This window comes from Styela clava, chromosome 10 (genome assembly GCF_964204865.1).
Source record: "Styela clava chromosome 10, kaStyClav1.hap1.2, whole genome shotgun sequence".
Classification (NCBI taxonomy): domain Eukaryota; kingdom Metazoa; phylum Chordata; class Ascidiacea; order Stolidobranchia; family Styelidae; genus Styela; species Styela clava.
Genome location: NC_135259.1, coordinates 17,952,149 through 17,976,959, shown reverse-complemented (window position 1 = coordinate 17,976,959; position 24,811 = coordinate 17,952,149). Strand labels below are relative to the sequence as shown.

General features: G+C 35.8%; 2 protein-coding genes across 2 annotated transcripts; one reads left to right on the top strand and one right to left on the bottom strand.

Moving 5' to 3' along the window:
• The first annotated feature begins 878 nt into the window (after window positions 1-878).
• On the top strand, window positions 879-19,074 carry LOC120337155 (solute carrier family 2, facilitated glucose transporter member 5-like). The gene is made up of 11 exons (XM_078117101.1): window positions 879-1,086; window positions 3,751-3,885; window positions 4,530-4,698; window positions 5,448-5,546; window positions 11,714-11,835; window positions 12,492-12,662; window positions 14,144-14,298; window positions 15,099-15,270; window positions 15,992-16,152; window positions 17,575-17,719; window positions 18,018-19,074. Exons 1-11 carry the CDS (start codon window positions 931-933, stop codon window positions 18,150-18,152), a joined length of 1,620 nt encoding a protein of 539 aa, XP_077973227.1. The 5' UTR covers window positions 879-930; the 3' UTR covers window positions 18,153-19,074.
• Window positions 19,075-19,496: 422 nt separating this feature from the next.
• LOC120337158 (uncharacterized) lies at window positions 19,497-23,529 on the bottom strand. The gene is made up of 2 exons (XM_039404878.2): window positions 23,166-23,529; window positions 19,497-22,440 (listed from the first exon to the last, which is right to left on the bottom strand). Exons 1-2 carry the CDS (start codon window positions 23,339-23,341, stop codon window positions 21,993-21,995), a joined length of 624 nt encoding a protein of 207 aa, XP_039260812.2. The 5' UTR covers window positions 23,342-23,529; the 3' UTR covers window positions 19,497-21,992.
• Between the last annotated feature and the right edge of the window lie 1,282 nt (window positions 23,530-24,811).

Genomic DNA, 24,811 nt, shown 5'->3' with positions numbered 1-24,811 from the left:
AGTGTTTATTTAAATACGAGAGGCCCGAATATTATAATATATTATTTAAATTTATTTGAATACAATATGTTTGCCACTATTATTAAACCCCTATACCTTGCCAGTAATAGCTTGTATTTTGTATATGTATTCATAGTTTATACCAGGGCTACTCAACTGCAAACCGCGGTCCGAATCCGGACCTTTCGACCATTTAATTTGGAACGCGTCTTCTTGTTTATTTTGGCAGTATAAGTACCGTTTTATAGTTTTAGATGATTTTTGATACCATTTACATACACAGTGTGTCGTACTGGTACCGATGTGCGACATTTGTGTCTATATTTGCGAGCCATTCATTACTCTTGTATTTAATTTAATATTGCATTTGAAGTTTCGTTTATTTAATGAAACAATTTTTCTATAATGCCCGGACCCCAGTAACTTTGAATTTTCCCAAACGGACATTTGGTGAAAATAGTTGAGTAGCCCTGGTTTATACAATTTTATTAATGAAAGAATGAATTTGCATGAGATAATTATAGCACTGCACAGGTGTTCCTCGAACGTCCTAAACAGTGATTCTGAACCGCGGTTCTCAACTATTCTTTCTGCAGCTCTCATTATTCTTCAAAATATTAATCATTTTCGGTGAAAATTTGGTTTATACCACGAGTTTTGTTGATGTTTTCTAAATACATAGTTGACTTTTGTAGCTGTTTTATTTTCTGTTTTTTTATGCCATTCCTTACAACTTTAAGGTTTTAAATTTGGCTCCGACACTAAAAAGGCTCTGGAATGTTTCACTGAGATTCCGCTCCGCTATAAAAGTTGAAAACCATTTGCTTAAATTAAACGAATAAACAATTCTTATATATATTCTTACTTCCGCTTAATCAGCCTATGATATAGATTTACTTTACGATTAAAAGAATATTTTATAAAACCACTATGGCGAGTGGTGTCGACGAAAAACAGAATGGAAAAATAGAAACTGAATTACGGGATGAAGCTATTGAATTACTGGAAATGAAATCGAAAGAAAACGGGAAGGAAAAAGAGATTTCTGAAAGAGAAGATGACGAAGATACAGAAGTCACACTTCAGGTTCAGTATTTTTTGTAATGCTCGAGTGTACAAATATTGTTTGTCGCAGTTTAGTTGTATATTTGCCCTGTATATGTATATTTGGATGTTTGGCGGATTGCGAATTATTTGGAACTAGGTGCCAGTTATCACTAAATTGTTTCGATGTTTCACAGACAATTCATGGTTATCACTTCAACGTGATATAAGTATTTCAAGATTCGGCTTTAAAAAGTCGACTTTTGGGAGCCGAATTTGGTTCGAAAAAAGGGTCCAACTCAGACTTCCCTTTGAAATTATTACTTATCGATCTTATGATCGGTAAGTATCTTGATAGGTATTTGTCTGTCTGTCTGTTAGATACACGCGATATCTCACGCCAGCAAATTTGAATCTCCTCCAAATGAGCTAGAGGTCCCCGCGTTATACCTACAAATCATTGCATTTTTTTTTACAACATATGATTAAATATGTTGTCTGTCTGTTGTTTGAATTTTCTATGTTGTAGAAAAAAATGCAATGATTTGTAGGTTTAATGCGGGGATCTATAGCTTATTTGGAGCAGATTCAATCTTGATGTCGTGAGATATCGCGTGTATCTAACGGACAGACAGACAAGGATACACGCCGCTAGATCGATAAGTCGGCGGTTTCTGATCGCTATCTCGTTGAATGTTTTATGGATTACTTTAAATCGGGTCATATGTGAATAATCAGTTAAATGCAGAATGTAAGCTAACCTATCCAGAATTGTCCTTAACATTTTTTGATATTCCATGACTTTTTGCTTTTTGCGGAGTCGGGTTTGGATTCCAGTTTGAAAACCGGGTATTATCCAACTTTAATTTTAAAACAAATATAATACAGGCAAAATGAAATTTCAAGAATCAACAACTTCCTGCATGAAGATTTATTTTAGTTTTTAAGCAGGAAAGCATTTGTAATTTACGTCTGGTTTGAAATAATTTTTCAAAGTTTCATTTCCTTATGAAGTTATATGGAATGAGAAACTTTTATTAAACAAAATCATCACGTAATCAAGAATAAAAGTTTACTTTTTCAAATCAGTATTTAATCTTAAGAACATGTTCGAAAGAAAATAAAGTCAAGTGATTTAGGATTACACAATAATAAAATACCTCAATCAAATTTGTGAGATTAAAATCGCTATTTTTAAAAAACTTTTTTCAATTTTAGCTTCTGAGAATCAGAAGCTGAAATCCTAACATCATTAATATTGCATGCATTAAGAACTGAACTTGACTCGCTATAAACAAAAATCAGTAAATTCGCTAAATTTAAAAGTATATAAATAATTGAACACCTTAGATAGCGTAGCGCAGAGCTTAGGATATAAGGTGATATCATTTACATTTTGAATTACATCAATATTAATTGTACATTTGCGCATTTTTAAACAGCCTTAGCAAACGTTTTCTCAGTCACGTCCACAGTCGTCTCGTATTGAAAATATATTTAATCAGATACCTTGAGTCCTTGACATATTTACGTCTGGCTAAAATATCGTCTTTTGACTAAATTTTTTTTTTTCTGTCTGGGGGACTAAAAGCACTTGAACAAAACATATTTAATCGTTGACATGTCAAAAAATAAAGTCTCGATAATTTCGTAATATCGATGATTTTAGATTGAGATATATCAATATTCAAATACAAATGGCTGTTATGGAAATAGCTTATAAATTGGTATCGGCTTGAACACTAACCTAACACGAGTATATACACAATAACTCAACATTTTTTGAGGGTGATATGGACAAACGTTTTTGTCATCTCGTAGTATGTGAACCAATATGGCGGTCATCGAAACGTAGTATGTGTACCAGTTTAGGGTTAGGCCATAATTTTATTACAATTTCTCTTATTTTAGTTCTAATACGAGTTCGGGGACTAGGCAAGTGACTGCCGTAGTGTTTGTAACTAAAATTATGGCCTATTCTGGCACACTCACTACGTTCCAGTGTCCGCCATCTTGGTTCACGTACTACGGGAGTACCAAAGTTTTTTGTCATCCCGAAAACGAATTATGTTGAACAAAAGACTAACAAATTCCGTATTTATTTTACCCTTCGCCACCTCTGTAATGTGTTCATACCGGCGTGATTGGTATTCTCTGTACATACCAAGTTTACGGAATATCGACTCTTGTTTGACTTCAAATATTTTTTGTTGTTGTGTTCAAACCGAAGCCGCCACTTGTACTTATGGTCACTCGCACTATACGTTTCTGAGAATGACCAATATATTCATTCATATTTTCCTAAATTGGTATACTCTGTGTTAGTACCAGATGTAGGTTTCGAACCTGACATTATTAACCCGTGATCCCTGTATTTTAGTCCAAAAAGGTATTCTCATTAATTCCTTCAAACACACGTTTAAAAAGAATGCCTCATATTTGACTGTTTGCCTGCGATGGTCAAGAGGTTGAAGCGTTAGAATGACCAACGTTCGCTTTGCCGTTTACATATCTCGGGGCCCCCAAGGGTGTTATAAATTTGGTAGTCGGTGCAGAACCGTAAAGATGAAAGAACCTGAGCTGTAACTGCTGGTCCTTCCTCGGAGCGCAAGACGAGAGTTGACGTAGTTTAAAAATTGTTAAAACACGAAGCCAACGAAAGATCTTCGCTTCTGGTAAAACTTTGACATTTCTTTTTTTCTCCAGCTTCAAAATTCAAGTTATTGCACAACAATTCTTCTGATGACGATAATAGCGACTGTACCAATGATCAATTACGGATTAACCTGCCTGAATCCGACGATTCCTGTCCTGCAAGAGATGTATAACAACACGTATATGGTAAGAACATTTTAATTGCAATTTTATCTTATACTCTATGACAGTGGTTCCCACCTTTTATAGCTCGTGTCCCCCCTTTGAAGGATTTTAGCACTCGTGACCCCCCTAATCCCATTAGGTTCAAATAATTTATGCTCAATAAATTGAAAACACCCTGTGAAATAACCTCATCAAATAATGAAAGGGAGAAAAAGAAGGAGGACATAAGGGGAATGTAAAATCAGTTTGGTGCCTAGCATTGTGTTCCCCCTCAAACTGCTCTATGGCCCACTTGTGGGGGCCACGGGCCCTTTGTTGGGAGCCGCTGCCTTATAAAATAGATGGAAATATCGAAGCGTGAGAAATATGTAATTTTTAAAAATTGCGCTATAAAAACCTTGATCAAATTTCACATTTCGTAATAATAATAATAAAAAAAAATGTATGTTTGTATTCCAAATGCATAAAATATTTTCCTCTTGATTTTTAACATTTCTTGCATTTCGAAATTTTGACCTGTTACAATTTAAAAAAATTCTATGTCCTGTGTTCAGTAAAAATACATGCAATATGTTTTCTTGACTTGCCCTGTGCCCGAATATGTACTAATATACACAGTGAATAATTGAGAGTTTCATAATTCTCACTGATCCATTTCTCTTTAGTCTCGATATTCCGAACCAATGCCGGATTCTACATGGGAGATGTTGAAAGCTCTAACTATGTCAATGATCGTTGCCGGATCTTTCGTTGGATCACTCAGTCTAAAATCTGTGTTGATGTTTCTCAGCAGGAAGCAATGCATGATCGCTGTACATGGAATCAACATTTTGGGTGAGTAACATAGGTGTAGACGAGAAGACTAGGGGACCCCTGACCTTCCTCCCTCCCACCTCTTTCTTAAATTTGCAACATTTTATTTTTTTTAAAGCTAGTTTACGGTATTTGCTGAGACAAACTCGTACGTCGGTTTTAACACTATTTGGCTTTATTGATAAACCGACATTCTTTGACTTACTTTTAATCCTTCCAAACGAACAAACCGAGATAGATGAAATTGTGCCGTTGTATATAGCTTGGGTAACTTCGACATCGAAATAAGACTGTGGAGAGCTTTCTTAAAATATCGTTTGTTTCGAAGTCACGATTATAAATGTCGTATTAACAATAAAATAAAAATTGGGGTGGCGCCTTTCGTGAACAATAGTATACAGTAAAACTTATAAACCGTTAAACCAAGAACGAAAGTTAGTTGTATGCCTTTTATTGTAAATTGTATATGACACAATTGTTCACAAAGTAAACACGCCAAAGGTGTATCCTTGAAAAGCTATAATATGCTCTTTATACGTTAAACAAAAATTTAGAATAAAGGATAAAGCTTTATAAATATTGAAATAGAGTATAGTTAAGTTTTTCTTTTCAGAGCAAAAAAAAATCTCAGTGTAGATTCGCTATTTATTTTTTAAACTGGTGCAATATTGTTATGAAAGGGTTTAAAGTTTTTTTTTGCTATGGATAAGCTAAAAGCTAAAAACTTCGTCTGGAAGATATTAATCCCAATTTTACAAAATCGTTCCCAGGTGCTCTCATCATATGCCTTGGTGCAGGACTCAGTAAAGCCTACGAACCAATGATAATCGGGAGATTCGTGATGGGATTGGCGAACGGACTTGCACTCGGTAATATATTCAGGTTTTTGAAAAAATTGTTCGTTGTTGTGTCATGTTTTTTCAGTTCTATTTTCGGTACTCCCGTAGTATGTAAACCAAGATGGCGGCACCGGAACGTAGTATGTGTACCAGGTTAGGGTTGGGTCATATACTACGCGAGTCACTTGGCTAGTCTCCGAAATCGTAATAGGACTAAAATAAGAAAATTGGGATAAAATAATAGCCTAACACTAATCTAGCTAACACATACTAAGTTCCGGTGTCCGCCATCTTGGTTCACATACTACAGGAGTACCTTATTTTATATGCGACGTTGTTGTAGTATAACACGTAGAGTTAAAGGTCAGTTACGCCTTTGATTATGTGGACAAGGAAGGGCACTGCAATCAGCTTGGGGATCCAAGTTCGGACATACACAGTTTGATATGCTCGGCATTATACGAATATTAAAAACAAATAAATATAGTCATTAGCGGCGAGAATTTAAGGAGATTCAATTCGACACAAGTGATATTTCCAGAAAAAGCATCGTTATAAATTTTTATAAATTAATTTAATTCACGAAGAAATGTATCTACGTCGTTTTGTACACATTTGTTCATATGAGTGACGCCAATAGCGTAGCCAGCCCAAAATTATTGGAGGGAGGGTGCTTTTTGTATAATGACGTAATATGGCGCTCACTCGTGTCTTTTCCGAACAAAGCCAGATGAAAGTAGCCATTGATATCTAACACAATGTAGTAAACAATCTATCCCGCCTAGTTCATTTGGTGAAAGACAAAATGGTGTTGGAAAAGACGTATGAATTTATATCATACTGCAAATGCCGCAAAATTGTATTTAAGAAAAATGTAAAAAAAAAAATTTGGGGGAGGGGCATGGCCCGCGAGGCCCCCTGGCTACGTCTATGAATGACACCGGTCTCTGTAATGATAGATAATTTATTTTTATTTGTCATTGAAAAGCAAAGCAATACATACATTTCCTGCTTACATGGACGGCGTGTCGTCTATTACGATCAATAAAAGGTGACAAGTATAAATATCGCACACGTCGCTTTGACGTCTTTAATAAAATTGGAACGCCATGCTTAATTGGATTATTTCAAACATACAGTAAATTTATGTGCACGCCATCGTGTTTCTTATCGTAGTTGAATAATGATTGTCTGAAGGAGTTTGACCCCGGTCAGGCAAAACGTTCTAGAAATACATTTGTGCTGGTTTGAAGCAAGTCTCTAGAACTGGAATGGGCAAACTACGACCCGCGGGCCAAACCCGACCCGTTGTTAATTTAATATGGCCCGCCTGATGCTGCCACAACCAAATTTTAATGTTTTAGGCAAATTGAGATTGCAATTAAATTTAGTTTTGGCGCATGCTTATTGTTTTCCGCATTTGCTTTCGTAACACCGTAAATATTGCCTATAAATGTAACTTTCACGTCACACTTACATGACCCGCTAGTCTAGAATCAAATAACCACTGCTCTAGAATCAAATAACACAATCATTATCCATAATATTTTGCAATTTCCCAACCTCATGGGTTTTGTGACGAACGCTGATAAACACGTGTGAATGTCATTGCTTCTGTGAACGTGACATTTTGTTGCTCTGAAAATTCAAGCCAATGAATCATCTTACGACGAAAAAATTGATTTTTCTATCTCCTGCGCTACATGACAAATTTCGTCGAATATACCAATCGTGCGGTTTCATTTTCGGATTGATTAATAGCATTAATTCCACATTTATACGACGCTCTCTAATTTCGATTTTTAGCTCATTGTACTCCATTGTAATATACGTATATATATACATAGGGTGTCCATGGAGTCTTTTTTTAAATATTTGAAATTTTTTAAAATTGCAAAAGAAATTTACCGATACCATATGTTGTTTTGCACCCCACAGACGTATTAAATGAAGTAAAAATACTTAAACAATTACTGATAAAAAAAAAATGAAAAAAAACTGGTTTAAATATATTGAGAACTGACTTCACAACAAAAATGAAATTGTGAGGGATATTATTACACCAACGTTGGCGCGTAGAATTGAATGTCAACATAGAAATATCGATCATCTTTTATTTGAGGAAATATATGTAATGAATTGTTGCCTTTGGAGATCGATGTCACTATCATTGGCGGCAAAAATATCTGTTACGTCATATATTTACGTAGAATTGCAACAGCCAAATATTTCCTTTCTGGAAAGGTATTCTAGCAAGTAATAATCGATGGAACGTATTATCGGAGGTTATAAATTTGTGATTATGGTCTCCAGTGTAATGTGACGTATAGAATCGAGTATGATTCGTTACATCATCGCTGTTCATCACCATTACGCAATGTGTCGCAAATCTGGCTATTACGTAATGTGTCGTAAAACTGGTGACGTATGTGTCTGAAATAAATTGCGTGATCATGCAAGGACTTTGTCATAAAACGACACACTTTATTCGAAAGTTAGCCGAAAGTGACAGATCCGGACAACATTTTAAAGCCTGAGTTTTTACGCAAGTTCGTTAATAAAATCTTCATGTTACATAAAAAAAAAACGACAACTGACCGATCGCGTACTTTCATTTCCGAATTGATTAATAGCATTAATTCTAAGCTTGACGTCGTGGATGTGCGGTCTCCCATTTCAATTTGTAGATTATTGTACTCCACTGTAATATACTTATTTTTACAACAACGGTGGAGCGTAGAATTGAATATCTACCTATAAATGCCGATCATCCTCCATTCGAAGGAAATCAATGATGTTTTTGTCGCCGTAGCTTTTATCGATGCCACTATCATGGTAACCTTGACATTGGCGGGGAAAATATCTGTGACGCCAAATATTCACGTAATCAATACGATTGCAACAGCCAACGGTTTCCCATATTTAAAGGTATTTTAGCGAGTAATAATAAGGAATTGAGCACGTTATCAGAGGTTATAAATTTAGCATTATGGTCTCCAGTGTAATGTGACGTATTGAATCGAGTATGCTTCGTTACATCATCGTGGTCTATCACCATTACGCAATGTGTCGTAAAACTGGTGACGTATAGGTCTGAAACAAATCGCGTAATCATACAAGGACTTTGTCATAGAACGACACCCTTTGATTCGGAAGTTAGCCAAAAGTGGCAAATCCCGATGGCATTGTGGAGCCTGAGTTTTTACAGTAGTCTGGTAAAGTTCGTTGTATAAACAACTAAAGTTGGCGGCGAGAACTGGCGCGTTCGCCGAACCGAAATCGTCGAATAGGTGGACTCTAGTGTGCACGCGAAATATAAAAAATAGAATATCACGGAAATGGGATTCTATGACTCATTTCAAAGGAGGTCAGAGGTATAGAATAATAGATATGTCAAACAAACAGAGGTGTCACCTTAATATGCGATCTTAACGTCATTTACCTTGTTACGTGATCGCAATCACATAAACACATTCTCATATGATTCCTTTCCTAACTCTGTCATCCTTGGGTTAGTGGGGTTAAAAATAGGTTATTACTGAAATCACTGAGATCACACAACTTCTCAGATTTCATTTCAAAGTAGCACTCAAACAGGTATCAAAGGGATTAAGTAAATGATTTTAATCCGCACAAAATTTCCAAAATCTATAATATCTATGTGACATGACTACGAGACTAGTGTCCTAATGTCTTTGGTATGATATATATAGTTAGAATAAATATTTATAGTGAAATTCATTTAAGTCGACCTTTCTCAGAGGTTTCGTAATTTAATATGTTAATCTGCGTCATACAGAGTGTTTTTTTTACAGCGCCAATTATGTGACAATGCTGTTCTAGTCAAATTTACATTAGCAAGCTGGTCCTAAGCGTCGTACTCATATAGTTCATTACTACGACCACCCATCGCTAACAGTATTCATTACTGATTTTTGAAATAAACTGTATGTGAAATAATTGGATGTGAATCCTTGAGGATGAATGAACATTTCGGGACACCTTGAATTTATTGACTAGTCTTCACTCGTATATGATATGTGCGATCCATTTCGAAAAGGGTTAAGTTGTACCACTACACAGTTTTTTACTGCTGTGACGTGTATCTATGAACTTCATACAAAAAAAAATTTTGTTTATCTGTTTTGACCGATATTATATTTTTTAAATTGTATATTTAAAAACTGTTAATAACGTAGAACGAGCTTATGCATTGCACTTCGCGCCAAGCAAAATTACCAGAAAAAAATGCACAGTTCAATTCGCCATCTTCTCAAATGCGTTTATGCGCTCAATATTTTTACAACCGTGGTCACGTGAAACCCAGTCTGTCACGCTTTTACCGCGTGATAAACACACGGAGAAATATATGGAGCTAACAAGATCGTCATAGACCTTATATGTATCCATTACACGTTTGATTGGGGGTATTTTCTGACCAGTTTGCAAAATAACTACAAATAATTTTACCGAATTAAACATTCAATCGTTTTTCCATGCACGTACAAAGTGTAACTACTAAATATATTAAATATTTCGGTTAGTTGATTTAAGTACGATTGCTTCATAAGTGCGAAGCTTATACATAATGTAACATGGTCCTACTTGGTTTATTACATGTTCTATCTTTGCTTGCTAACATATGTCGAATTGGGTTGTTGGCGAGATTACATAAACAAATCATTTTGACATAAACACCGAGTAGGAGCTGGTATGATGTTCAATTTAATGCGGGGCCGAATTAAACTAATCCCATACTCAAATGGACTGATAACCGGGCGAAAGGCCGCGTTTCTATAAATACATATATGATTAAGCCGTTGCATCGGCTTTCCTTTCCCACGGGATGAAAATAAAAATTTTATTCTAACATGCGACCAAAGCGACAGCATATTCTAATTGAACTTTGGAAGTCCCCCGGGGGAATCAAATATATTTGGAAATGTCGCGTTTGGAAATGTCGCCAGATGTCCCTCTTGACAAAGGTCCCGCGTGATATTCCCAAAAATACAGATTCCCGTCAAAACACCGATGTCGGCGGCAACGCCGTGATCGTATTTACGCCTGCTTTCGACTACGTGACCGGCGAGTCGTCTGCAAGCGGTATTCCAATGTGACGTCATACTGATTGCTATTGTTCGCTTTCAATAAGAGTCATCCACTTTCGGGTTACTAATGTCGGGCTTCCGCTGTTATGTTGTTTTGGTCTCGGCTAAGCTTGAAAACACGGAAGTTCATGTGTGCATACCCTCTCGTGGAGGAAACTATTGGGCACGTTCCGAATGAGTTATTTGACAAGCACCGAGCCAAAGATGGATATATATATATATATATATATATATAAAAAAGTTTTAACTAGGCAATAACCGTCTCTTTTATTGGATAGGGCTGGACAATTTCGATAATTTCAGAATCGAGTCGAATATTTTTTTTTTCAAATCGAATCTTGACTTCTTAGATGTATAATAATGGATATATAAGATATATAAATCTAATAATAATCGACGTAATGTGGCTTTTCGTAATGAGTCTTTCCGACACCCAATTACTGAAAACCAAGAATTTATCACTCAGTCAGTTCGCTGACAAGAACGTAGCCAGCCCCATTTTTTTATTGGCGAGGGGGAGGGGGCCTATTTTTCGTATAAGGACGTAATACAACGCTTACTCGTGCCTTGTCACTGTCTACCTACGACTATGTTCACTAAGCCGGCACGCATGAACATGTTTCAATAATAAATTATAGTAAGAGAAGAATCACGTGTCAGAATTGCATTTAAAAATATGGCTTCACAACGAAATATAAGGTATTTACCTCGATACAAGATGGCGGCAGTTCAAAATTTGTCTGAATCGATTTGACCAATTTTATTTTACCAAGGTTATTTTATCGAAGTTTAAAATTTTTGTTGCAATATGAAAGTTTATTAAATAGTTTTACTTAAATATGTACCGGGGCGTGATCGTGGCCACTTGGTTAGGACGCAAGAAAAGCCAAGGCCCAATGTTATACCGGTTGTGCGGATCTTCTAAAAATTCCGTTTTACTCGAATTTTCTAAAGTAGCATCTTATTTAGGCGCATATTATAATGCCTTTATAATCAATATTGAAACTAACACATTTTTCATTTCAATTTCTGTTCATGAGGTATGTCTTTTTAATTGATTAAAAATGTTTGCTCATTTTTGTTTGACAGGCCTTATACCAGTGATCATAGGCGAAACGTGTGTGAAGTCCAGATGTGCAGTCTACGATGGACTGATTGGCGTATTACTTGCAATCGGAGCACTGTTTGGCGTCATATTGGGATGGTCAGAGGTTAGTGCGCATTGTATTGTTGAATTTGCTATTACAGGAGAGCTCGAAGCTCAACGGATTACTTCAGACCCGAGATGTCATAAGTAGAGATCGCAGAAATACATACGAAATATGTCTGTATTCTATTTGAAGGCTTCATAATTGTTTCCAAGTGGTTGAAATAAAAATAATTGGGGGCTCCCGAAGTATGCGAATCAAGATGGCGGACATCGGAATGTAATATGTGTACTAGGTTAGGGTTAGGCCATAATTTTAGGTATAAATACTACGGTAGGCTCTTGGCTAGTCTTCTAACTGATAATAGGACTAAAATAAGGAAAATTGGAAAAAAATTATCGCCTAACCCTAACCTGTTACCAATGTTACGTTCCGATGTCCGCCATCTTGGTTCGCATACTTCGGGAGCACCAATAATTGACCATTGATATTAGCACAAATGTATTTTACAATCTGCAGCTTATTTTACAAATCAAGTTACACTTAAAATTACCTGACACTGGCCAATTCAAAAAACTGCTCTTTTTGCTAATTTTCATTTTTTAAATTTTCATCCTCGTGGGAATTGTATTGTGGGAATGACGTTTTCGTCATCTTCGAATATGCTATATCTTGATATCAAGCGAATGAATTTCACAAACTTTTTATTTTATATCCAGGTGTTCGGAACTCCTGAACTATGGCCTTTAATCATCATAACCCCGGCAATACCATCTGCAATTTATATCACAATGTCTCGCTGGATAACAGACACGCCGTATTACATCATGAGAAACGGAGACAGAGCCGAACTCATGAAAACTATGGTGAAATTGCGGGATGGACCAGAGGTAGGATAAATGGGTATTTGTGTGGAAATTTTAGATTGGTTTAAGATCAATGGTTTGCAAACTTTTCAAGCCGCTCCTCCTTTTTTAGAATTTGTCAAGTCAATAAAATAACTAGCTAACAATAAGCTAAAAATAACAGATAGTAAAGCGAAAGTATGTTTTATTCAAAAACACGTTGGAAAAACGTGTATAGAACGTAAATATTGAAAATGCTCATGATAATAAAGATACAAGCACAACAGCTCTCTGCAATCTCTAAAAATAAAATAAAAATGTAAATATCCAAAATAAGGCGGGCAAGATCAAATCTAACAAATATTTTTATTTTTTATTAGCTTCACGCCCCCTCAAAAAATTGTCGACGCTCACTAAAATTTCAAACACACCCCTAATCTTGAGGTGTGACACCACACTATATCTCTTAACGTAAATAGATTCTTATTTGAATATCCAGAAAGTAGCCTATATCCCGGTGCAGATGTTCAGACAAATACACAACACATTTTTATAAGTTACAAGTAGTTTTATCACTAAAACAAATTAAATTTGAAATCTCCCCTTCCCTAAAATGAAAAGCTGGGGAACATACTACGTATCATCGATGGTGCTCGACCATGGGTGTACAATCTTTCTTCTACATTCGGCCGCATTTCGTTTTTGTAAGTGTCGCACGTTTTCCCCCTTCAACTTTCAAATTCTATCTGCTACGGTAAAATCAGAGGAACTCAATTCCCAACTGCGACTATATTATGAAAACAGCATAAATTAACCTGTATAAATGAAAATATATAAACAATAACAAAAACAGACATGCTCCACACAAAAGTCGACTCTATTGACCCACGGCAACACGCGCCACAATACAACTTTGTGCCATTTTACGCCCTGCGGAAACAATTAAAGCAATTATAACACTCAATTAAAACAGCAAATAAAAGTAAAACAAGTGGAGAGGCAAAACACGGAAGATCATATCACAAAAGGATAACTGCCGCCAATGAGGTCGAGACCTTTTATATGAGTTGTGTTCAATGATTACTTCGTAGGTCGTAGGTATTCTTGCCTTGTGCTTATTTTGCAACTGAAATACCACCAGCACGACCGCAGATTTCATGGAGGCCTTAGGTTGTGCACCACTGATCTAGACGGATGGGAATTATAATACTCGAAGAGATAGCTTTGCGGGCCGTTCTCGTATTTCCGCTGTTCTAGAATGATTTCAAAAACATCCATCCGACCCGCTCGAAACAGTTCATTTTTTCAAAAATTTGATTGGCCTATTAAGCGACGCTTAAGTTTCACATGTAGGTGAGTGTAAGAGAAAGAAATTTTTCGCGCCGAAACGGTTATTAAAATTATGATATTTCTATAACAGGACTTGACCAAACAGCTTTTACACAATATTTCCTAGTGAGTTGAGGGTTATGTAAAATGTTACCTCAGAATGTTTAAAAAATCTAACATTCACATTCCTTTTATAGTCAGCAGTGGCTGCCGAAATCAGGAGCATGATGGGAGCACAAATGACCAGGCGATCGGAATCTTTATTAGAAAACAATTATGACCAATCTACAGAGCAGAAACAAACTTCTCAAGACATCACTCTGAAGACCGTGTGGACGACTGAAGAATATAGGTGAGGGGATCAAAAGTCAGGCAACTATTATCACGGGAAATTAACGATTCGCCTCTTATAAAAATTACCAGGCGTCCATATTATTTACTTCAGTGTTCAGACGATCGAGTCATGGTACACATGTTGTGCATTTGATTGAATAAAACCAATATTAGCTAGGAATAAGTAGGCTTATACCATACGTCCCGATTTAGCCATAACAAACTTTTTTGTTTTCTTAAAGTGCTGGTACTGATACTAAAAAGTTCACAAAATTTGAAACCGCTCGGATGCAAAAAGTTTGGATCACGTCTGAGATTTTTTTGAGTCACTATTTACGCACATATGGCATTTCGAGGCGAGAAACCCAAGGGCTCCGCGAGCTATTTGTTTACTTATTAAAATACTTAATATTTTTTAAATACAAAGCAGCAAATACATCCGAGTCAATAAATAAAGTTATTTTAGTTTAATTAGGAATATTAATCGGCGCTCCAGAAGTATGCGCACCAAGATGGCGCACTGCCTGATTACCCTAACCTGGTACACATACTATGTTCAGGTTGCGCGCCATCTTGGTACACATACTTCTGGAGCACCCATTAATCGGTAGGTAACAATGTTTTTTTTTTGCTTTTATTTTTATAAATTTATTGTGGGGATTCGTAAATAATAGTCAATCTCTTCACGAGCTCCATAACACCAAAAGTTTAAGAACTCCCTTTCTATGCAACATTATGTCGTCGTTTAATTTCTGCCGTATGCTGCTACCCAGTGGCAGCTGAATTTCTGTTGCTAGGTAACAATGTTTTTATTTCCAGACGTCAGTTTGTCATGGTTCTTCTACTATTTGCCAATTTGATGTTGAACGGACTCAACAACGTCTTATTCTTTTCTGATTCTATATTTTTGGAAGCTGGAATCAAACCCGACTATGTCACCGTAGTTACTGTCGGCGTATTCCTCTTTCAAGTGTTATCAACGCTCCCTGGGGTAAGTCTACTCTAAACCACAACGTTGAAAGGAAAGTAAGAGAATAAAAATTTAATACCTATGTTTGTATAACTAAGTGTATAGATTTCGAACTAAAAGCATGGCAAGTGCGTTGAGAGTATTCCCACATCATAAACCTCACTAATGTTATTGGATTATTTATTTTATATATATATGATTTTTTTTTCAATAACAAGATAATGGCTGGTAATTACGATAGTGGCAATACCACTCATCACATCAATTGCTAAATCATACCATGTTTTTTACTTGACATACAGCTTGTTTTAAATAAAAGTTACGGAACTTCTAGCAATTGTTGGAAACTCGGTGTCCTAAAATGTCTCAATAAACATATTGAGTGGGGTTCATGCTACGTTTTGGGTTTGAACAAATATAATACTTTGGCAGAGTATTTATTTAAAATGAGATTCATACAACCTAATTAAACAAGCGGGACACGGCATTTTTGATACACCCACATTGCCATAAATTGAGTTATTCAATTAGCTTTAATAGAGTATAAATATTGAGATATTAGTAATTTTTTGTTTATATAATTGCAGTCTTACATTTATGATACGTCATTGGAAACTTTGCCTTAAATCGAGTTGTGCAATTGAACTTCAAATATTGATATATTAATAATCGTCGTTTAATAAATTTTTGTTTAAATATTATAGTATAAATATTAAAATAATAATTTTTTACATTATTACAGTCTTACATTCTCCACCACATGGGTTCTTGGAAGCTATGCATCATCGGAAACATTATCATGATAGTTGGACATATCCTCGTAGTAGCAAGTCTGGCAACGTATGAAACAGTGCCAGGAATGTCGTATTTGGCTATTGTTGGAGTCGCCGTGTATTTGCTTGGGTAAGTAATGTTCATTACGGTTTATATATTTTCATGTGGTTTCAGCATATCTCGGAATTTCTTCTGTAACTTTGCTCAGAACTGAGTTTTCTTTATGTATGCGCGCAGTGATCTTGGTTTGAACAAATTCCCGTGAAAAATTAACATAAAAAAATTAATGTTTGTTGGAGTCGCCGTATACTTACCGGGGTGAGGTATGTTTATTACGAGAACAGTTTATAATTCTATATTGTTTTGTATCTCTCAGAATTTCTTCTGTAATTTTGCTTAGAACTTAGTCTCCTTTATGTATGTGCGCAGTGATCTTGGTTCGTTCAAAGCACGGCCACAAGTACACATAAATTAAATAGTCAGTCACTCAGTAGTTTATTTTATCACAAGCCGAAAGTACACACTGTACAGACATATTAAGAAAGACAAAAAAAATGCATTTCAGTGTGAAGGAAGACGTGATAAATCAGTGATGGTTATCGAGCAGCGTCACCTTTAAAATACTAACATATAAACATAGAATACTGTACGAAAGCCGGAGAATGTTTGACGGAGAATGTTTGAAAGCCGAAGCTACGACCGCTAAAATGTCAAGAGCCACTGACATTACACAGAACTATAGCGTTGGTTTGCGCGTTAGAAAATACCGATTGTAGACCCTACAGTAGCGATCTCGCTAACATGAGGTTCTCTCATTTCGAAAAAAGTATGTATGTCACTACGTAAGCTATATTAACGTGACACGCTCTGCATAAACCGGCGCTCCGGATGTGTTTGTCCAAATATGGAGGTAACTACTTTGTTGCCTATTTTACATCAAGTTGTGTAAAAGAACTGAAACCTATGGGTAGGGATTGGTGACCGTACATTTGAACCCACGTACATTTGAACCCATGTGTATATCCACGGGTTCAATCTATATGCGGGTGCTAAAACCCATGGGTTAGGGTTAGTGTGGGTTCAACTATCCGAAAAACAAAAAAAATTCCATAGGTGCAATAGCATACAGGTGCAATTGCCATGGGTTCAAATGTACGTGGGTTCAAATGTAATGGAACCTAGGGATTATATTCAAGACAGACAGTCTTGAACTAAAATAAGAAAAATCGGAATAAAATTATAGACTAACCCTAACCTGGTACATACACTACGGGAGTACTCATTAGTCTAATCTGAATCATAACATTCGAAACGCAAAATATAACGCTAGTTGTCAGCTGTAGTGAACGAACCTATCCGCCTTGGTTAGCAAATGTCTTATACAAAAACAAAAAACAAGAACGGTTTCGCGCGAAGCTCCCGAATCTTACCACTAAGGATAAGATCTCGAAATCTTGCGCTGGAGTGAATTTAAAATTGAACTGATATTTGTTACTTTTTTCGGCGACATTTTCATTTAAATTACAATTTATTAACTTTTTATATTTGCAGATTCGCGGGCGGAGAAAATATCGGTTTATTTCCACTTGTCAGTGAATTAACAACTGAAGTTACGAGACCAATCTGCGTTAACTTTGGTTGCGCAATGCTATGGTTTACTGGATGGTTGGTCGGATTTATGGCAACGTATTTTCAGGTATGAATCGTTTATATAATCCCTTCTAAGTAGAATTCTAAATAATCACAAAAATTGGCTCTCCAGAAGTGTGTGTACCAAAATAGAGGTAACTAATTTTGTTCGCCTACGTTACATCAAGTTGTGTAAAATGACTGAAACCTACGGACAGGGGGATATTCACTTGGCTAACACAATAGAACTAAACTAAGAAAAATCGGAATAAAATTATGGTCAAACCCTAACCTGTACATTCATATCTATATGCTTAATTGCCGATCTTACTTTTATTTCGCATAACTTTCACATTTTTTTGTAGAAATGGATGGGCGCCTACAGTTTCCTAGTATGGATGGGCTTTACAATTCTGTTTACAATCTACATTGCTGTAATGGTTCCTAACACAAAAAACAAGACATCTGATGAGATACAGCAACATTTTAAAAAGCAATAGTATTGCAGAACTGGCATGACATCATCTTGCACAACGTTTCCATTTAGGAACGGACGATACGTCAACAATCATATGACATCATGAATTTGCAGCACTTTTTAAGTTCATTATAATCAATATACCTATGACTATTGCACTTTAAATGCACATTTATGACGGCATCAAAATTATTACGTCAGCGAATAACATGGGTATGCCTACTTGTCCTGCTCATCAAAAACTATTTTCTTCATGTATTTTCCGTCATGCACTTATGGTAAATGAAATATAAAAAAAAAACTTGGCATAGTATGCCGGCAACCTACTTTTGAATTCCTTGGCTCGCTCATTGAAACTATTTTCTTCCCTTAAAATCATGATATAGTCATGGTACATGGAACGAGAAAAATCTGGCATTTCCAATATTTAGAGCGGTACGTACGCGAATCTACCCTTCCTAGTTAGGTAGTCAAAATTTAACTGAAGTCGAAAACTTTCTCAAGTGCTGCATTATGACCAATTTAAATGTTCCGTTAGCATTTCGTAAGTTAATTCATTGCTATAGCGATATATTATATCTAATATTACTTTTTCAGCAGTGAAACAAAGCGGCCTGTTTTAAAGTTAAAAGTAAAAATCTCAAAATTCTATAATTGAATGAAGAAGATTCGGAAATATAGGAATCGCGACGCTCGGATTCTAATTCTAATTCTTGAAAAATTATTCGAATCTTACATAGCTAGTTACCAGCTTGGCTGACATTTTCTTATTCCAAAATTTGTTTGTACATTTATGAAAACGGCGCATTGGCATCTTTTTGTGGCGCTTCAGAAGTATGTGCACCAATATGGATAAACTAAAAGGGGAAAAGACTAGGGGCAAGGAGTATATCCACTTGGCTTACACAAACAGTTTCCGAACTCGTAATAGAACTAAAATAAGGGGAAAAAGTAGACAATTATGACTTAACCCTAACCTGGTACACATGCTACGGGGATACGCATTTTGTTATAATTACGCTGTATATATATGACATCTGTTTATCGACTATAAATATTTCTCTGGAACCACTGCATGAATTTTCACTTTATTATTTTCGCTTTTCTTGTTGTTAACATTCTATAAAATTCATACATTTTATTATTGTAATGTGATATATTTATTATATATATTAATTTTTGTACAGGATGAATAAAGATATTATGTGACGTTATTTTTATTTGTATTATGTGTTTTACCAAGCAAGCCCGTCTTCTAAGTGCGAGTATTTGGACTAAATGCGATATAATCCTTTGCTTGACCTGGCCTAGTAATCGGCCTGGTAACCCGACGAGGGTCCGTGGTTAACGTTATGACCGGGTCGTTCTTCTCATATGTAAGAAATATCAAAATTGGAATGCCAAATTCCGGGTAATAATTTTCAGCAAATTCCCTAAAATCCGTCGATTTTATCAATAAAAAAGAGAAATAGTTTATTTGGAAAGCAATTGCTATATGATAATGCAGATATATATATCAAAGCACGGAAATTATCGCTGTCTGATTCCAAATATTTTGCATGCGTTACACGTGAATTGCCATTTATAAGCAGTTTCATCCAGTCCAAACAGAGAATCCTCTGTTCGTCTGCGGTCTGATGGCTTTCGTATCTAATCACTAATAATTATATTTTTATTGAGATATTTTAGTTGTATAATTCGGCAAAATTATACGGTACTCACCACCAATAACAGTAGTTCTATAATTAAATTACCCGATCTTTTTAACTAAATATCAGAAACTTGGTGTGGCTGGTCGATAACCAGCTCTGTTTCCCCGCGACTTCCCTTTCAGAGGGGAATTGTATGATTATGAATTTTTAATAATTCTCAATGATTGCGAAAAACATAACAAGCTAAGTAATTTTTTTGCATTTAGTCGATTAATAGTAATACGTTTTCATAAATTCAGTTGCTTTTGAGAGACTTTGTTACCAAGTCAAAAATAGTCCCAGTTTCAGCTGCCTGTGCCAGTGGGTTTCAACCTGGATTCCGCCATTACAAATGAAGGGTTCCGCAAGTTTACATTCGAATCCAAAAGTCGGTACTCCCGTATTATGTGTACCATGTTAGGGTTAGGCCATAATTTTATTCCGATTCTCCTTATTTCAGTTCTATTACGAGTTCGGGGACTTTCTGTGTTAGTCAAGTTCATACACCTGCCCATATGTTTCAGCCCCTTTACACAACTTAATATAAAGTGGGCGAACAAAATTAGTTACCTCCATATTGGTACGCATATTTCTAGAGCGCCCTTAATTGCACAATGATAACCAGATATGAAAAGCGATTTTTTGCTTGCCTCCTTACGTTCTATCTATGCTTCGCAATACTTCAATAATAATATATGAACACAAATTTCTTATAATTCTCAATGATTGCAAAAATTGTAGCGAGCTAAATATGTCGTTGCTAAATACTATTTAGTCGATAAATAGTAATATACAGGGTGTCTGTCCATAAAGTCTTAAAGCAATTTAAAATTGCAAACGGAATTTATCGATACCATATATTGTTTTGGCCCTCACAGATAATTAGAAGAATTAAAAATACTTAAACAACTACTGATTAAAAAACAACAAACCGGGTTAAGAGAACTGACTTCATGATAAAATTAAAATTGTGAAGGGACTTTATTGAAACCCTGTATGTTCAAAAAATCAGTCGCTATTATCGGACTTGGTTATCAGTTCAGGGATGGTCACCGTTTCAACTGCCTGTGTCAGTGGGTTTCAACCTGGGTCCCGCCAATATAGTCCAGAGGTTCGGCAAATTCACATTCAAAGCTGAAAGTCTATATTATCATATACAGTATATTGTTTAATCAAATATTTGTTAGGGTTTTCACTACTATTAAACTTGCTACTCGTTGAAGATAATTCTGTTTTGCCAGAATTAAGTTAGTTTTATGTATATTTGTAGTTTATACAATTCGGACTATAAAAGATCTACTATTTTATAGATGTTCACCGTACCTCGAAATGTTGAAAACGACTGACCTATACATTTGCACTTATATTTAAGAAATATTTAAGCTACGACATCCACAATTCCACAGCTCAAATTATTATTCTCAGATTAAAAAACTAAATTGAATAAGAAGATGGATGTGCATGTATCCGGAAACTCCAAATTTTTGGGGATGCATAATGGCTATATAACCCAAGGTCGTAGCCAGGAATTCTCAAAGTAAGAGGTCTGAAATTTTTAATCTCCAAGTCAGGCCATAATAGCTAACGGGCCCGACCGGAAAACGTGGCTTTTCAGTAATCTTGGAAAAACGTTTCAAGCTACTGAAAGTTTCTATTCTTTTTTTGGACACGTTTAGTGGACATAACGATCGTTTCAAAATTTTGTTGTTATTGTTATTTTCTTTCGTCATTATCATTAAAAAATCGCTTTTCTCTTCGAATACTGGACCAATTGCTTTGAAATTTTCAGTGGTTAAAGATAAAATTTTTCTCCAAAAGGCTATTCCTTTTTTTTTCGCTATGACGTCATCAAAATTATTGCCATTGGGTGGCGCTACGTGTCCATACATTTGAGCATAACTCTCTTGTTTTACATTTAAATGGCAAAGCGTAAAACAAATTTGCAGAATTGCATCACAGTTCTCATGTGCACATTTTATTCAAGCTTTTTTTTTTTTTTGAATGGGTGCAATAATTATTTTTAGCCTTTTTCGACCTTATTCCAACTCTATCTGCGGCGCTGAGGTCCTATTAGCCAATGCAAGGCAATTAACGTAACTATTAACGACATGATTTTTTAGAATTGAATTGCCTCTCACAGCTGATGAGTCTTTCTATTCAAGATATTTTATTTAGGGCTGGGTTGCCGATGTACCGGCTTCAGAAGCTACGAGAGATTCTTTTTCAGATTTAGTGGTTTGCCCAGTATTGCAATTACGGAAGCAAGAGAAACACCATTCATGAGGCCACGAAGCTTCGACGTTACGAAACAGTAGACAAAAGTGTATTTCGTACATGATAGCCAATGCCCAGCCGATGACGCACGCACCGATCCATACTCCATTGTGATGGGTTTGTGATGTCATACATATCAATGCCACAAACAGGAATAAGCTCATTACAAGATACACGAAATATTCCATGACGAACCATCGAATTTGTGGAACAGTGGATCCGGAGAGTGGCGCTAGAGATCCGGCTGTGGTTTCACCGCTTTCGACGTTACTGGCTGATGAGCGAGATGAAAAGAATGCATTGATTCGGACGTGAAATCCGGTGATATAAGTAACGAAAAATAATCTGAAAAGAATAATATATTTATAAACATCAAATAATTGAAGCAAAAGAAGATTAATTGCCTTATTCGGATAACCAACTTATTTTACAGCCAAGTAGACCACAAAGTTTGGGTCTAGTATAGTTTAGTACAACAAGTACTTCCGATGGGCGTAGCATAACGAATTTGACATATGTTATGCCTAACCCCACCTTGACTATGTCATATTAAAATTACGTTACTACGCCGTCACAATCACATCACAGAGCTTGTCAAAGTATAGCTACGATTGCCCGAAACGGCATCTGTGCCGCCGATATCGTACTAGGAGTGCGTGTGGTACTAAACTATACCAGACCCCAAAATTCGATATGAAATGTTTCGTTGAATATGTTAAAAAAAAATTACGTGTGTTTGATATTGGATAAACCGCGGGTAACTCAAGTTGCAGAAGCAATTTTTCGAAACGAGGAAAATTTAGTCACTTGGTAAAACTATAAATGAAACTACATCTCATACAAAAAAAAACTTTGCTATATTTTTGATCATGTTCACCCGCTATATGGAATATAAGCCAGAGTTATTTTATCAAATAACAAAGAACACCAAATGATTTGGAGGTATATTTGATTGTATTATGATCCAAATACCATACTCCCTACTTTCTCTATATCCCAAGTGAGCTTCTTCACGAAATGTAAAAGATCTTGGTTATGGGTGTAAAAACAAAAAAACACAAAAAACTCACAATGTCATTATCCAAGCCAAAATCAGAACTCCGAGAGCAAATTGTAGAGGTCCATGAAAAATATATGAAGGCTGTGAAGCAAGCATTGCCCAAGTCACTAAACCAACGACCAACTCTCCCAGCTGATACAAAGCTTGGAATGTCTTCAAATATGCAATTCCAGTCGGATCGCTCATTGTTTAAAATTTGTTAGACAGATAATTGATGTTATGAAAGGATCCTGAGATTGAAATGAAATTCTGTAAGTAATTCCACTCAAAAAAATAGATCGTTTCGCAGCCTTGCCCGTCAAATAAAACGCATGTCAATACAAATGAGCAGGGACGTAACGCTTGGGAAGACAAGCGTATTTACACATATGCACAGAAGAATTTAATAATTACGCCTAGATTTATAATTAAATGGGGGGCACTTTTTAAAAATATTTTAGAAATGTATATAGAAGTTTTTTAGATCGAAATTGCTTTGCCATTTTATTATATCTGGTTGCGTCCAATCCACTGCGCTACATCGAGATCATTAACACACTATACATCCATATTTAGACAACAAATCTGCCACTTTATTTTCAAGTTGGTTTTCATGTGTTTATGGTCTTGTTCTGCTCTGCCTTCATAATAATGAGTTTAAACTTACTATAAACAGCGTTCAATTAATTGCATATAGCAGGGTTTGCAGGTATTCTAGACACACCTGAAAAACTATTTCGCTAAATATTCAATAAATGCATTTCAATCTGAGAGGTTAGATAAAATCTATGGTATCATTTTTTCTACTGCTTTTGCACTAATATTTCATGTTCTCAAACTGACTAATAAAAATATCTACTTTCATCAATACATCACTCAATAGACCAGCATGTATACAGCAATTTTCGAAAATATAAGCTTCACCTACCATATGGAGCTCATAACACGAACCGGTTAAGAGGAAGACATTTGCAACATGCAACCGCCGTTGTATGGTCTGTAGATTACACGTTTCTAATACATCGATCATACATTAAACATACTTGAGCGGATATACCAAAGTAATAGTTATATATGCATGGAAACTTTATAAGGGCTTTCGCTGATAATGCGTTACTTCCTATGTGTATTGTTTGATATGTAATCTGATATATAGGCCTATTGTAACATCAAATTGGATACTTGCGAAGAAATAGGAGACTATACAAAACAATACATGCGATAAATTCATCGCTGTGCAATATTTTTTGTGTATTTTTTAGTCATATATTTGCGAATTTGCAAACCTACATCCAAGAAACAGTACTCGCCATGCATTCCACCATTACTAAATGATGAGTGCGCATGTATAATATTTAATCATCTGAAGCCAGGGGTCGGCAAACTCGGAGGGCCGCGGAGTAATATAATCCGGCCCGCGACGCTTCACTGAATTACATCAACAAAACAACTGTATTGAAGATTATATTCGATACGTAACAGCATTTGTTTTGAGACACTAAATTATATTATAACTTAACAAGTATATAATTCACAATCACTCGTTTAATGAGTCTATAATTGATTATAATTAGACAAATGGCAACAGAACGTAAAAAAGTTGATGCTCAGTGCAAATGGTTTAATGACGCAGAAAATATTCAAATGATCACTGCTTTGCGCACTGCTTGAAATTCA